Genomic DNA, 15272 nt, shown 5'->3' with positions numbered 1-15272 from the left:
TGTCATAACATCATCCGTGATATTCTTATGGAATTGCGAAATTATGAAAATGGCAACAACAATTATGCAGTTTTAAAAATATTAGGATTAGGGATTAGTTCTTAATCTGAGAGGATTAGGCTTTCAAAGTGACATTCTTTTATATACTCTATGGTGACATTGTTAGTTTTCCGATTGCCATAAAATCTTCGTGAAATTAAACTAAAGCAGATCAGCTCACGGCTCACATGTATGAAGCAGATCAGTGAACCGGCTCATAGCTCAACCCGATTTGTACCTGTTAGCAGCTAATCCTGTTGGTGATTGCAGCTCAACGGTTTAAGTTTGTGTGAGCACTTCAACCGGTTCAAAACAGAGCAGAGCACGCATGGATTATATACCGGCTTTTATATCCCGTTCACACTAGGCCAGCTCAGTACCTCTAGGCCAGTCGCGCTCGAAATCAGCACTGACATACAACTGGCCTAATGTGGACACCCATGGAAGCCAATAAGCCAGTCTGACCGATAACTGGGATGGCGTTCTACTTTTTAGACCAGTTCGGCCATTCCGCCGCAACTGGCTTAGTGTGGACGGTCTGGGACAGGCCAGTCCAGTTCTGACTAAACAATTGTATAGGTACCACACGTTGTTTTATCTAGTCTAGACTGTCAATGTTATTGTCATTTTTGCTTTTTTGAATAAAAACGTATTACGTGTCTGTGACGGAGTAAATATTTAAAAAAAATACAGTCGAATTGGTGACCTTCTTTTTGAAGTCGGTTCAAAATAAAAGTTCCAAAGCCGTATTGCTACTACGGATGGAAAAAAGCTATACCTATTGTTAAAATGGTAACTAAAATTGCTTTTTGAGTTTATAAAATGTATTTTTGTCGCTAGTTTATGCTCCGCTCGAGCTGCTTTAATAGTAAAGCCGAACCCCTTATATCTTTCGTTTGAAAAGGATTACAAAGGTTGGTAGAATTTTCACAAGAGTACTACTTGTACATCTATTATCTCTAGGGATTATAGTTCAGAGCAAATAGGTGGGCTAAGCCGTCGCTTCCGAAATATGTTGGGTAAATAGCTTCGTATTAAATTATCAGCCACCCGATATTTTATTGGAAGCGAAGTCTAACTGGTGTTAATGAGCTTTAGGCACTTAGCTAAAATCTTTGATAATCCGAAAACCTGTAGTATATCCCGCAACGACAATAATGTCGGGCCGGGTCGACCGGTGAAATATCACAACCACACAGAAGTGAGGTGTGAAATGCAAGCTGTTCTGCGTTTCGTATGATGAGTGTGCGTACCGGTGGCCTAATTCTAATACTACGAAGTAGTTACATACTCTTTGGCCTAATTTTAGTCCGCTTTCTCTTGCCACCCTTATTAGGAAAGGATGGGAAGGGGAAATATCCTTTCTGTAATACACCTCCATTGAATTAAAGTAGGTAATTTCGTTTGTCTACCGGGTAGCGGTCGCTTCCCAGGTTCGGCAAATACGCGGCCGTTTGCTCCTCTGCACTCTTTTGATATAAAAAAAAAGATGTGGCTGCATTCTGTCGCATATCATACAAATGACCACAGCATAAGTATGTAAGTTGAGAAATGGTGATCTTGAAAATAAAATAAAAACATTAATGTCAATAACTTTTATTTTAGTTAAACAAAGAAATGTATATATATAATATTATATATATTTACTGAATAAAATTATTTCTTAAAACAGAGTCTCGCCCATGCGGGAGTCAGCCACAAAGTACTCAACATAGCCGAAATATGGCAAATTGGTAAAGGTTTTGTAAATGGTCCAATACTTAACTTTGTGTAATTTATGTAAAACTCATAACAAGTATCGTATATTTCTAGAATATTAACAATTAATCTTTAAGGAGATTAGCAAGTATGTTATCAATTCCAAATATGCACCCCCCAGTACCTAGCACTATTGTTTAATCATCTATTACTTCATATACTAAACATAGCATTCCATAAACGATAAAAATTGGACCATCCACACTACAAATTGGCCAAAACAAATGATTGGAAAACGACATTAAACGTCAACGAGGAGTCTACAACGCTTTAACATGACTAAACCTCAAAAAAAATAGTACAAAATATATCACAGCAATTTAAGCCCAAACTGATTTATTGATTGAGTATGAGATCGAAGAACAATCCACCACAGGGATAGAAGTGAAAATGTATTTGCTGTTTATTTGGGACCAACCTCTAAGGTTTACTAAGTAAGGGACAGACAATCCACATGTATAAATAAATAACAATGTTAAACGCCATTATTATTAGATTAGAATATATTTATAGAAATAGCAGCATCCTGCAGGCGGTTAACGAATGGAAGTGTGCTATTGGGGATGAAGTGGCCGGCGGCGTTGCGCGAGCTAGCTGGCGGGCAATAAATACAGGCAGCGCGGCGCGGCGCGGCGCGGCGCGGCGCGGCGGCTGCACGACTATGTGGACAGCGCAATCTTCAGCGCTTCTTGATGCTCGCTGCTCAGCTGCATCACGCACGAGTTGAACAATTCAGCATTACTCTGGAAACCAAATGTTCGACTTGATACATTTTCCATGTTTTATTTTAAGAGTTTTTTCTATGCATTATTCACAGCTTGAAACATAAAAACTGAAGAATCTCCTCTACAAACATTTAGAAGTGATTTTTTAATGACTTCCTATTGCTAACCTGTATTTGTCTTGCAAGTCCCACCATCTGTGCATAAACTGGGTTGTCTGTGGGCACAGCGTCGCGCAAAAAGGCCTCGGCAAGCGTGGCGACAACGCGCTGCGGGGCATCGGCGGTAGCAAGCGCGGGGTGACCGCTGGCGGCCAGTTCGCACAGCAGCGAGTACACGTGCGGCGCCTCCTCCACGTCTTCCACCACCGGCAGCCATGTTAACCTATTATCACACAAACATCTCTCACATCACAAATATAATATAAATATAATTATTATTATATTTTTTTCCAATTTCAAATAAAATAATAATTACATTAAATTCTAGCAAGCATATTAGGCAGAGATAAATCATTGTAAAACTAACCAATGTGTGATGAGTTGGTCTCTATCAACTTGCGTATGGTTATATTTGATGATCTTGGCTACAGCAGAGATGGCATTCTCGGTCGCGTTCAAGTTCTCGATGTTGCGCGAGTCGGGTGCGTTAACGACATCGGCGAGTAGCCGCGCAGCGCGAGCACACGCCGCCGCGAACTGCACGCCTCCAAACTGCGCCAGCACGCCGCAGCCGTAAGCTGCAGCCTGACGCACCTCTGCCTCCGCCGCCACCAGACCACTCAGCATCGGCTCCAGGAATATATCCTGGTATTTTATGCATGCCGGACCTACAAAAAATTATTTCGAAATACAAATGAAGATTCAAATTTTTGCCGCGGTAAACGAGGATTTCCTGAATTTAAACAATTTTTTTTATTTGTGATTATTCTCGCAACATGAGAACTTTTAAATATTTCAGGTAGTTCATATTCTCAAGATTTCTTTTAACCCTAATGCTGCGTGTTTTAAGTTTTTCATATCATGTGTTCATGCAAGATATTTACAAGGCAAATGTGACAAAACACAGATAAAATATACAAAAGTCAATTAAATTATTGACAAAGACTGAGCCAATTAGCAACCCACTGAAATCAATTACCTCCAAATTCAATGACGTCATCAAAGATGCAAATGGCCCACTGTCTGTCGGAGTAGGCGCGTCCGGGCGCGAGCAGCTGGATGAGGTGCGGCAGCAGCGAGTCGAGGTGCGGGAAGAAGTTCTCGCGGTAGGCCGACATGAGCGCGTGCAGCACGTCCGCCACGCGCGACAGTCCGTACACGTCCTCATTATCCTCGTCCGCGAGCTGCTCCTCCACCACCTGACAACATTCATAACATGTCATCAACAAAAATATTTATGTTCCAAAATAAAAACAAAACAGTGACCGTATCATTTATCAAGAAATAAGAAAATATTTACCTCGTCATAATCTTCGTCGGCACGCTTCTGGCGACGTTCAGTAGCACGTTTGAAATGCTCTGTGAGAAGTTTGTTGAGGATGCGTAGCACTTCCTCCATGCTTTCGGTCGACAAGCATCCAGTCCCCAGCAACTCAATACACTGCAAATTAAGTAAACAAATCAAGAAATGAAATTGAATGAGTCAATTTGAACAAGTGAACTTGATATTATTCAATAGTATAAATGCTGCAAAATAGCCCTACCTTGGCTAAACTATTAAGAAGTTCGACTTGCACCTCCTGTTCAGGTTCAGAGTCAATTGCTTTTAACAGCTCGGGCAGTATATAGGCCCACATGCCCTGTATGTACTGCGGGCCGCGTGTGCGCGCGCACTCCAGCAAGTAGGGCAGTGACTCCGCAGCGGCTGTGCGCACGTTATCGTGGAAGTAGAACTTCAACATTGGCACCATAAGTTTAACTACTTCTTCAGCGTAGTCTGCAAACTCCTCCTTCAATTCACGAGCATAACATACAAGCATGTCACAGGCAGATGCTTTATCTTCAAGACCTGGGAAATGATTTGAACTTTATACATAATTCCAGAAAATATTATAAAGTAATTTAATTTTATTCATTACTAACACAGTATACTTTAGAAATTCTGTAGTCCTTACCTGCAGTTTTAATACCAAAGTTTTGTTGTTCACCGAGGGTGACAAAATGCCAATCAAGATCGCCTTCAATGATCTTGATTTCATCATTGTCAAGTAGAGCCACTTCAGGTTTCATTGCAGCTGTGCGCAGGACAGGCTCCATGACCATGGGCAGGTAACGTGCAAATTTTTTGCCTAAACACACAAAAAGTTATGAGTAATTTATTATATAAACGAAATAAACACAAACACTAATGTATTAATATATAAAATGTGTTATTACCCATAATTCTACAAATCCGCGACCAGGCAGAGATGAGGAACGACGTTTGTGGGTCATCGGGAGGCAGTTGTTCACCCTCAGTGTGCGTCTTAAGCAAAAGGTCCATTATTTCAGATGCGTCTGCCATAAATTTCTCTTCACCCACAGCCAATCCTATGAAATAAATATGTTAAACTTTAGTTACAAGTATATTTCTAAAATAAAAAATGTTGTAAAAAGATTTTAGGCTAATTATGTATTATCAAATATAATTGCTGCTAATATAGTTTAAACCAGTTTTGGCAGGAAATATTAAAAATATTACCAACTAACCTATAAGACTAACACATTCTATAGTTTTGCCACGGAGTGTCTTCAATTCATCTGTGGTTGCATTGGCAATGATGTATTTGAGGCATGGCATCAAGCGGTCATAGTACTGTACAAAATCACTCTCCACTGTGTCGGCAACAGAGGCGATTGTAGTCACTATCTGTTCTAATACCAACTTGGTACCACGTTCCACCAACTGTAAATAAATAGGTACTACTAATATTAAGTAAATATATTGAGACAATCAAAAGCTATTAATTATTTAATATATTTGTATGTGAACTGAGATCCCTAACTTACTATAAAAGAGCAAGAAAGGGAGCAAATGACACAAGTACTCTACCAATGCTATGGAAGTGACAAAATCTGTGTGTGAAAATTGTCACTAACGAACATTGGAAACTGAAGTTAGCAACCATAAAAATATCGGAATAAAAAATTATTTGTTTTGCCATAGCCACCATTGTAATAGCTAATACAACAGTAACTATCACTTTTTATTTAGAATTCATTTAACATACAATGCTAAACATAATTAACATACAATGGGTATTTATGTGTTCAATTGTTAAGTTTATATCTTACCTCTTTGAACTTGGTGGTCAAAATAATTTCAAGTTTGCCCATCAAAGGTCCAAGATATTGAGTCAAAATTGGTTTTGGACAATCTTCACTGAAGTTCACCAAAGCCGCAGCCGCGTGAGCCTAAGAATAAAGTTAAATATTAAGTTTAAGAATAAAATATTAATTTAAAAATTAAATTACAAATATCTTGGGATTAATAAGTTACCTGCACGCGAGGATTCTCACTATCGTCCAGCACTAACAGTAGACCAGGTACAACTTTGCTGTGGAATTTCTTTTCAAAGTTTGGAGCAAAGTCAGTAGACATTTGTCCAATCGCATTACATGCTGCGTAGCGCACTCTAGGATGCTGCAAATAACAAACTAATGTCAAACAATAAATCAATAAACACCTTTTATTGGTGGTGACACTTAAATAATGCGATATTTTTCTAGGTACAACATAATCAACACTATATAAATACTTACAGGGTCAGTGAGATAAGTGAGAACAGCAGATACAACTTGGTCCAGCATCTGCTCCATCTGCTTGTGGCAGCCCTCGCCCGCCGAGGAGACGGCCATAAGAGCGGCGTGCCTCTTCCTCCAGTCCTCCGAGTTCAACATCTCAGGCACTTGCCCAACTATCAAGCCTAACATTATCTTTCCTCCCAGACCACAACACATGCGGTCGAGTGCAGATTCTGCTGTCACATAGTTTCTGTAATTTTAAAAACTGTTATTACACCATGTTTAAAAATTGTAGGGTTATATAGTAAACATATTTTTAATAATATTAATTATGCAATATGTAATTGAGGGACTGACATCTTAACTTATAATAAGAAAAGATGCTAATTATCTCAATATTGTTCTTGTAAGATTTATTCTGCCAAAACTATTTGTAGATAGCTTAACCAAATAATATAAATCTTACTGGATACTGTTTGTATAAAAATATTGTTGTTGTTGGTTAATTGACTTACAAATCGTTATCGTCATCAGCTACGTCATCCTGCACAGACCAGTCGGGCTCGTCGTCCAGTTCGCACATCATGGCCAGCACGAGTGGCGTCAGTCTGCGAATCGCCACTGGTACCTGCTTACGCACCATCGCCGGTGCCGTTTCGCATAATGTTACCAGCGCCTCCAGCGCCAGCTGACGCCAGTTGTCGTCCGCCTCTGTATCCCCTACTACCTACAAAAGCAGAATAGGGCATATTATTTGTTCAACACATTTTGATGAAGAAGTATCATTTATAACAAATAAAATTAAATCTAACATCAGGTTATCACATTTCATATGAATGTTGTAACAATATGATAAGGTGTTATCATTGATGTTGTGACTTCTAACATAACTGGACTAAACAATATCAAAATAACCACAGATCAAATTTACAATTCAAATACATAGAATTTTGTCCATCCATTAATAGAATGGAAGAAAATAATTTTTTGCCAGTGCATCACCAAAACAATGTGATTTAAAAAAAAATGTATTGTTACCTAGATTATATTTAGGTAGGTAAACCTTTTGGTTTTTAGTAACAAATCGAAATAATGTTAAGTATAATAAGATGTTCTAATAATAATATTGGACCTATTTAAAAATACTTGCTAATGATCTAACATCAAATAAACTGCATTGATATGGTTTCTGACATTGTTACGTAACACAGAGGTATATGACAGAATCCTATTACATACCTTTATACCAACTTCAAAGATTGTCTCCAACTGTGGCCGCAGGAACCTTGGGGCAGATTCAGCCAGCTCAATGAGAACTTTAAGAGCTGAGTCATCATCAGTCTTCTCTATAGACTGTACCACCACCTAGTAACATACATCTTTAAAATACACGCAAATATATATTTTTGCATGTAATTCATAATTTAACTATAGATAAAATAATTGTATTGAGGGCTACTATCAAACTCAATCCTATTAACAGGAAAGTGTTAGCGAAATCCTCAATGTAATATACTTTAGCACATCTTGGCAATAAACACTTTTCATATTGAAAAGTGCATGTAGGAGTTAATGTGCATATTTTATAAACAGTACTTTAAAAAGCTAAAACATGAGTATTGGATTAAGAAGACAAGCATCAAAATGCCAAACAATCATAATATTTATGACTTCCAGAAGGTATGGGGGCAGCTTTTGAAAATAAATATTAGCAGACAATTTTTCTTTACTGTGATTCCAGTACTAGAATTAAGAATGGTAATAAAATTTACTAACTTGCATGAGTGGCAGTAGCAAGTCACTGAAGTGCTTCTGTATAGTAGACTCCTTGTCATGCAATAGGATGAATGCTCCCACAGCTTTAACAGCCTGCATGCGCAGAGCTTCTGTTTCAGTGGGTTGCAGTGATGACAGCAGCATTTGTTTGATGACATCCAAATTCTCATTTTGTCTGTTGCCAAATACTCCAGGCACCGACCTGTTTGTAAATGGTACTGGTAAATCAGTTCTTACACAGTAAGATAGAAAACATTTTGAATTGCATTAACAATGTTAATATCAAGTCATTTTAACCTCTCACAACTTACGTGAACATCCTTATTCCGGCCTCTTTAATGTCAGGATTTTGTGAACTGGCGCAGTGGAACATGAACTGTAGAAATTCAGGCCATTGGTTGACACCATCATCATCTATATGATTTCTGGCAAGCTCAGACACTACATCACATATCTAAAACACAAAGATAAATTGTTAGTCATACCTTTTTGAAGAACACGAGTCATTGACATCTATTAACAAGTATGAGAACTATAGGTTTTTTTCAGATTAACTATCTTGATTGGGATTTTCATTAGTTACATTTTTCAGTCCATTCTGGTTTCAACCCAAAGTAAAATTTAACATAATTATTAATTTAAAATTACATGGGAGCATTACAAGGGAAGAAAAATAAATTAAGTATAAAGCTCTTTACCTTTCTTCGTAACTGTTGACTAACATTCATTTGAAGTGTAAGTAGCAACTGTTCCCTAAGCATTGTCTGTTGATCAAAAGGTAATTTTGGGAAAAATTCAAAGAATTCCGCACTGAGCAATCGCCGCAGCAGCACAGCTGCTGTTTGCCTGGCTTCTTCACTAATGTCTCCATTTTGAATGGCCCCCACTAGATGTACCACCTTTGTCTCTGTCGGTATGTTGTTGTAAGCATCCTAAATGAAAATACAGTCATTAAATATTAACTTTATTATTCCAAGGAGAATCTTTATAACATAAAATGTAATATGAAAATGAAAAATGAAAAATAATTACTATGAAATAAAATGAATAATAATATACCTAATAAGTTTTCAAATTACTTCCTCAGAGAAAAATTGTCTATTTAAAATTGAGTATATTAAAATGACGAAAAATTATTAACATAAAACATTTACAAACTTTAAAAAGAAATAAAAATAATATGTAACACCTCATTTATATTAAACAGAAATTAATTAATTTTAAGTACTTTATTTAGACTAATTAAAACGTGTATGGGAGTACCCACATGCTTATATGTAACTGAGTTTTCTCATACTAGTTAGTATTTTAAGAAAAATGCATAATCAGCTCGGTGATTTCAATGCAATATATTTGCTTGTGTTAACAAAATTCAACGCTATAAGTTGTTCTAACATAGTTTTAAAATAATAGTCCTCCATGACCACGTTCCGACACGAGGCCATAACGCCTAGTTTTTACAGTTAATACGTAATTTAACAACATCATATGTACAAAGTATTGAAGAAATTCATAAAAATGTACAAATACTCACTTCGGCTTGCTGTCGGATATCATTATCTGTAGACAATAATGTATTTAATAATTGGTAAAACTGCGCCTGATCTCCTGCCATGTTGAACCTCTTCAAAAAGGCCCAATTTTTTTCATAAAATTTAATGCTGCTGCTCACTGTTCCATTGTGTTGCCAGTCATATTTTCAAATACCCTATGCAACATGTAATTACCAAAATTATTAAAATTTTCATTTTGTAATATTACATAAATCAATATCCGTAAATATACAGATACAGATATAGCTAAAAATATAATTGAACATATACATTCTTCTCTGGGTAAAATATTTGTTTGAAAATTAGTAAACAATGCTAAAACTCTTCGTACACTCAGTACAGGTTCAGAAAAGTTTTGTTCAGTGTTGACGAATTTTTACCAAAAATAAGTTTTAAATAAAAATGTATCTCTATTTTTTTAATAAAAAAGATATGTAGTCTTTTCAGACAAAATTTTAATTTACCATAAAAAATTGTAGGTAGGATTGTGCACCAAAATTATAATTTGTATACTATATATTAATTATAGAGCACAATTCAATTTAATTACGTAACTACTGTGCTATACCCGGTAAGTATGTAAAATACGCAATTTCATTGCCACCGATCGCCGGTAATTGCGTATTTGCATTTATTTGTTGTGACACATTATGACACTGACACAGTGACAGGTATTGAAAATAATTGAAAATGTTAAATGAACGAGTTCAACATATTTTATTTGATTAAAATTTTCGAGTTGACTTTTGAATTACTAAATCCCGTTTCAAGCAGTTATCAAAAATGGTATGTGAAAAAACATATATTGTGTGATTGCATTTGTCTATGAAGGTTATAATTTGGGTATGTTTTACAGGCTAGCACTATAATTGTGGCTGGAATAGGTATGGCCGCTGTTGGCTTTGCTGGGAGATATCTCTTAAAACAAATGCCCAATGCTTCTATGAAATTTGCTGAGGCCGTAAAAAATTTGCCAAAATTTGATACAGAAAGTTTAGCAAATTCCAAGTACTATAAAGGTGGTTTCGAACCTAAAATGACCAAAAGAGAAGCAGCTCTCATATTAGGAATAAGTCCGACGGCTAGTAAAGCAAAGGTGGGTCTTACCTTCAACAATAATAGATTTTTTATTAATTGTGGAATCTGTCAAAAAACTAAACATTTCTTTTGCCCTATAAATTATATCAATATCATTGGATAAAAGATTCCTCCTTTTTGTCCAACAAATTTCTAACGCATAGTGAATACACATGTTTTACTTGTAACACATACAATCAAAATACTTATTAACACACAAATAAGACAGCCTCGAAAAAGTTTGTTAATTTCCGGTAAGTATAATTCTTTTAGTCACACACTCCGCTTATGCTTTGACCTCTCGCATCTCACTTTATGTTATTATTTTTAATGACTAACATTGCCTATAAATCAACTGTTTGGGATATTTTAAAATTTGAATAAATGATTTAAAAATCTTCTGCTAATTTAATTTGCATTATCATTTTGGATAAACTTTGAAAAATAACCCTGTATACATTGAAATAAAAAATATAGGGCTGTAGCAGTAGTACTTTAAGATTTCTTTTAAAACGGAGCGTGAAATTTTAAATTTTCATTTTTAGATCAGGGATGCTCACAGAAGAGTTATGTTATTAAATCATCCAGACCGAGGTGGTTCACCATTGATTGCAGCTAAAATCAATGAAGCAAAAGATGTTCTAGAAAGTGGTAAATCATAAGCTTCCCTAAAGATATTTAGGTTGTAGATCAAAGTACAGAAAATAATATTTTAAGTATAGAAAAATGTTAAATATAGTAAATAAAACAGTGTTTCAACTTTAATATTCTATTTTTCACTTCAAATTTTTAAGTGTTTTCCAATAAATTTAATACACACTAACACAATTTTTCAAAACCCAAGCTGTATGCTACAGCTAACATCATGCTAAAGCATCTTAATAATTTTTAAAAACTAATTGTTATATAGCCTATTTTGTAACATTGGTATTTAACATACAATCATTTTTATTTATTGACAACTTCAACTGATTTTGATGATTTTTCTTCCAAATTAATACGATACAATATATTATCTTATAATGCATAGTAATTATTTCATGTTGTTTCATCACCTTAAGGACCAAATTGTTCATTTTATAGTGTCTGTGTAAACGGGACTTTGATTTCATTTAAAAGAAATAAAAAAAATGATTTTTATTGCCTTAAATATAATGTCTTGTTTAAAATAATTGTGTGCCAAACATTATTAAAAAAAAAACTTATAAATAACAAAGCATGAACATACATATCAATTACAATTTTTCCCTTCAATCTGTGCAACAGAGTTAAAAGGGAATTTTTTCCTTAGGGAAAAATAATCTGTGCTGTGCTATTTTTTTTTTTTACCATACATAGCACTTTTTAATCGCGATATAAAGTAGAAGATAAAAATAATAAATAAATAGATAGTTTATTTAAAATCTTAAAATACATAGAGTGGAATATGTTTAATTCCAAAAAATAAATACCTATTTATCTTATCTAAAATAACATTTAAATGATATGCAACATGATTTTCATAATGAAAAACGTATTAAAATTCATACTCTCAAAAATAAAAGTTTTAAATTATTGTCAACATAAAATATGTTAATAGATGTACAAAAGGCGCTTAGACTAGCAGAATTTGTACGAATTAAAATGTAAACAAACAACTTTAAGATGATTAATGTACTTGTTTGCGTTGTCTACAAGCACTTGCAATTTGAAATTGCTCTAAAGGATTTTATTGCCTCATAATTTTAACTAACTAAAATTCATTTGAACACATAAATTCTTTGTTCAATATCAAAATTTTAGGCATCTGTAAGTTAGCCTGATATTTCTATGGCAAAATATTGAAAATAACACACCATACAAGTTTAAAGCAATATCAATAACACCTTTTAGTATAATAATATCAGGTATTTAGGCTTAAAAGTTTGATTTAATCTCAAACAATCTCTAATTATTTGTTGAATAACATTGAAATATAGAGATCTACTAAGCTACAAACATTTTTAATTATTTAAACAGGATTAAAAATATGTTAAAGCTATGTAAGTAGTTGTTAGTAGCATACTTTAAATTTGGTAATCTTTTGAATGTAGTGAGATCAAAAGTTCCTTGTCCTCATTGATTCATTCACCGAGGTGGCTCCTTTTGTTGTTGCTCCCGACGTTGCTTTGCAAAACGCGCTCTCAGTTTTATTATTGTTGAATTAGACAATGTCCCGGGTACTTTGAAAATAGACTGAAATATAAAAATATGCATTATTGCAATTTTTTTTTGTTAGTTTATAAACAAATAATAAAAAACGGTGACATAAATTTAAAGCTGTTGTGCAATATATAGCTGAAAATATATATATGATATATGAATACATATTTACTGATCACAAATCATTCCACAACATACATTTTTTATTACACTTTACAGGAACTTTAATATTATTGAAGTTATATTACTATTAGTCACGAATTTAAATGTAGTAAATAACATTTAAGTAATCAATCATAGCCTTACCTGCATAAATTCATGACAATGCAATGCACTTGCATTTTTCACTATAGCCTTGAAGCATTCCGCTAAAGAAGTGAAGTCATTGCACGATAATATTAAAGCACGATTATTTTTAATTAATGTTATACAAACTCTAAAAAGAATTTTAGAGCCTTCGTAAAATAGACAATCCCAAATTCGTAGAACTGTTTCTATTGGTAATACCTCAGCAAAGAGACAAACAAACCATTTTGTTGTTATAACTGCCCATGGTAATCCTGAAAAAAAAATCAAAGTAGGAATTGCAATTATGTACTAATATATTTTTTTTCTTATTATTAATTACTTTTTATTCTTTGAAAATGTACATACCTGTTAAGATAAGATTCAGTTTAACTCAATCTGTTTAAAAAATCAGTACATACCCAAGTTTATCACATGTTGATGTACATCAGGGGCTTTAGATTTGACAAGTTCTGATAATACTTCAATGTCAACTATGAGGCCGTCCATTGTTTTAGTGTAATAGTCAGGCAGAATTTTTTCCACAAGCACTTTTAGTAACCAAAATGATGTTTCTTCGCTTTTAGTAGCTAGTAGAAGTAAACCTATAAATTAAATCTACATGTAATTTTGTATATGATATAAAATATGTCTACAATGATGAATGATTTTTTTACAATAGAATAGTAGCAGTAGTTGTTGGCTAAAAACTATGCACATCTATGACTAGCATGGAAGTGTTTTTTCCAAGAGCAACACAATTTGCAGAGGTGTTTCACCAGTTGAAACTTACAGGAATCAAAAGATAAAAAAATGTATACAATATAGTAATACTATGTATATTACCTGCAATGTAGTTGAGTCCTTGACAATAACCAACAACCCTGTTGTTGTGTGCATATGCAATAAGAACATTGAATAAATGTGTCTGATGATTAGCTTCCTTAGTAAAGTAGATGTTGTCAGGAAATGTTCTCGGCAAGTCTGTCTTCACAAGATCGACAAGTTCCTTTTCAAAAGGACCATCAAGTATTTTTTGGTACAGATCTGGGCACTGATCCTTCATTTGTTCCGCTTCGGATATTGCCATCCATACTGATGGACGATGTTCACCTGAAGTTATGGGTGATATTAATGTTTACACTCAGACATATATCATCATTATCTGTGACTGAGACTTGAAGTTAAAATATTAATCTAAAGATACCTTCCACTTTGAATCAAGTAATTTGTGGTATGTGTGCACAATTTATTGTATATACATTTAAAATAACATGAAATATAATCAGGTATATTACTATTTAAATTAAATTACTTTATTTTATTTTGGACAGTAAAACAGAAATTACAAAAAGAAGAATACAGCAATATTCATTTTCCATCACTATTAAAGTGCGACAAAAAATTTAACATTCTATATTATCATACTGAATGTGCAAGATGGTAATTAAGGAATTTTTAATTAACTTAAAATGTTATTTTAAGCCATAAAATAGTTAATGACATTTTATCTTAAAATTGAATACTTTTAATTTAAATCGTGTTTCGAAAAAGTTATAAAGAAAATCTTATCGACTTACTTGGTATTCCTTTGCGTACATATCTTTTAACTGTGTTTGTTCGTTTGACCGACTTTCCTTCGCCAAGTAATGTAGCCCATTTTTGTGCGCGAGAGGCAAGTACCTTCAAGTAAACGGACATAAAGTGCTCATAACTCTCATAATCAAAGTCTTCATGTCGTTCAAATCCGTATTCATCTACAGTGCTAAAATATTAGGAATATTAGATGTTTTCAAGAAATCGATAAAGATAGATGTCACACTTATCATTTACCTGAAGGTAGATTGAGCCATTTTAATTATGCTTTGAATTATTAATAATACAATGTCATGTTTATAAATGCTATTCTAAAATGTCTCTATAAAGTCATATAACGCCCCTAAAACTTATAATACGTTCATGACAGAAATAAATTATGTTTGCTTTTGATAAATTTAACTTCAAAGACCAATCAAAGAACACCAATTTTTCAATGACATTGACAATTGACAATCCAATAGATAGTAAATAGTAAAGAATTTTGTGTAGATAATAAAGAATTAGCAAAGAGTGTAGTAAACTTTGTTTCTGGTTATCTCTCTATCATCAATGCCTTA

The 15272-nt window shown here is 34.0% G+C and overlaps 3 protein-coding genes across 3 annotated transcripts; 1 reads left to right on the top strand and 2 right to left on the bottom strand.

Moving 5' to 3' along the window:
* Nucleotides 1–2285: 2285 nt before the first annotated feature.
* LOC106712416 (importin-5) lies at nucleotides 2286–9718 on the bottom strand. Its single transcript, XM_014504976.2, has 18 exons — nucleotides 9555–9718; nucleotides 8719–8952; nucleotides 8332–8474; nucleotides 8021–8222; nucleotides 7484–7609; nucleotides 6760–6971; nucleotides 6263–6494; nucleotides 6000–6143; nucleotides 5795–5914; nucleotides 5210–5405; nucleotides 4898–5050; nucleotides 4636–4809; nucleotides 4225–4529; nucleotides 3981–4121; nucleotides 3660–3879; nucleotides 3048–3348; nucleotides 2690–2903; nucleotides 2286–2540 (listed from the first exon to the last, which is right to left on the bottom strand). The coding sequence occupies exons 1-18, from the start codon at nucleotides 9633–9635 to the stop codon at nucleotides 2457–2459; spliced, it is 3282 nt and encodes a 1093-aa protein (XP_014360462.1). The 5' UTR covers nucleotides 9636–9718; the 3' UTR covers nucleotides 2286–2456.
* A 437-nt stretch (nucleotides 9719–10155) lies between these two features.
* LOC106712417 (mitochondrial import inner membrane translocase subunit TIM14) lies at nucleotides 10156–11384 on the top strand. The gene is made up of 3 exons (XM_014504978.2): nucleotides 10156–10359; nucleotides 10430–10669; nucleotides 11196–11384. Exons 1-3 carry the CDS (start codon nucleotides 10357–10359, stop codon nucleotides 11310–11312), a joined length of 360 nt encoding a protein of 119 aa, XP_014360464.1. The 5' UTR covers nucleotides 10156–10356; the 3' UTR covers nucleotides 11313–11384.
* Nucleotides 11385–12614: 1230 nt separating this feature from the next.
* On the bottom strand, nucleotides 12615–15127 carry LOC106712342 (growth hormone-regulated TBC protein 1-A). The gene is made up of 6 exons (XM_014504857.2): nucleotides 14950–15127; nucleotides 14697–14881; nucleotides 13963–14229; nucleotides 13539–13721; nucleotides 13138–13391; nucleotides 12615–12864 (listed from the first exon to the last, which is right to left on the bottom strand). Exons 1-6 carry the CDS (start codon nucleotides 14967–14969, stop codon nucleotides 12757–12759), a joined length of 1017 nt encoding a protein of 338 aa, XP_014360343.1. The 5' UTR covers nucleotides 14970–15127; the 3' UTR covers nucleotides 12615–12756.
* Nucleotides 15128–15272: the final 145 nt, after the last annotated feature.

Source organism: Papilio machaon, chromosome 3 (assembly GCF_912999745.1).
Source record: "Papilio machaon chromosome 3, ilPapMach1.1, whole genome shotgun sequence".
Lineage (NCBI taxonomy): Eukaryota > Metazoa > Arthropoda > Insecta > Lepidoptera > Papilionidae > Papilio > Papilio machaon.
Note: the sequence above shows the minus strand (reverse complement) of the source record. Positions and strands in the feature narration are given on the sequence as shown.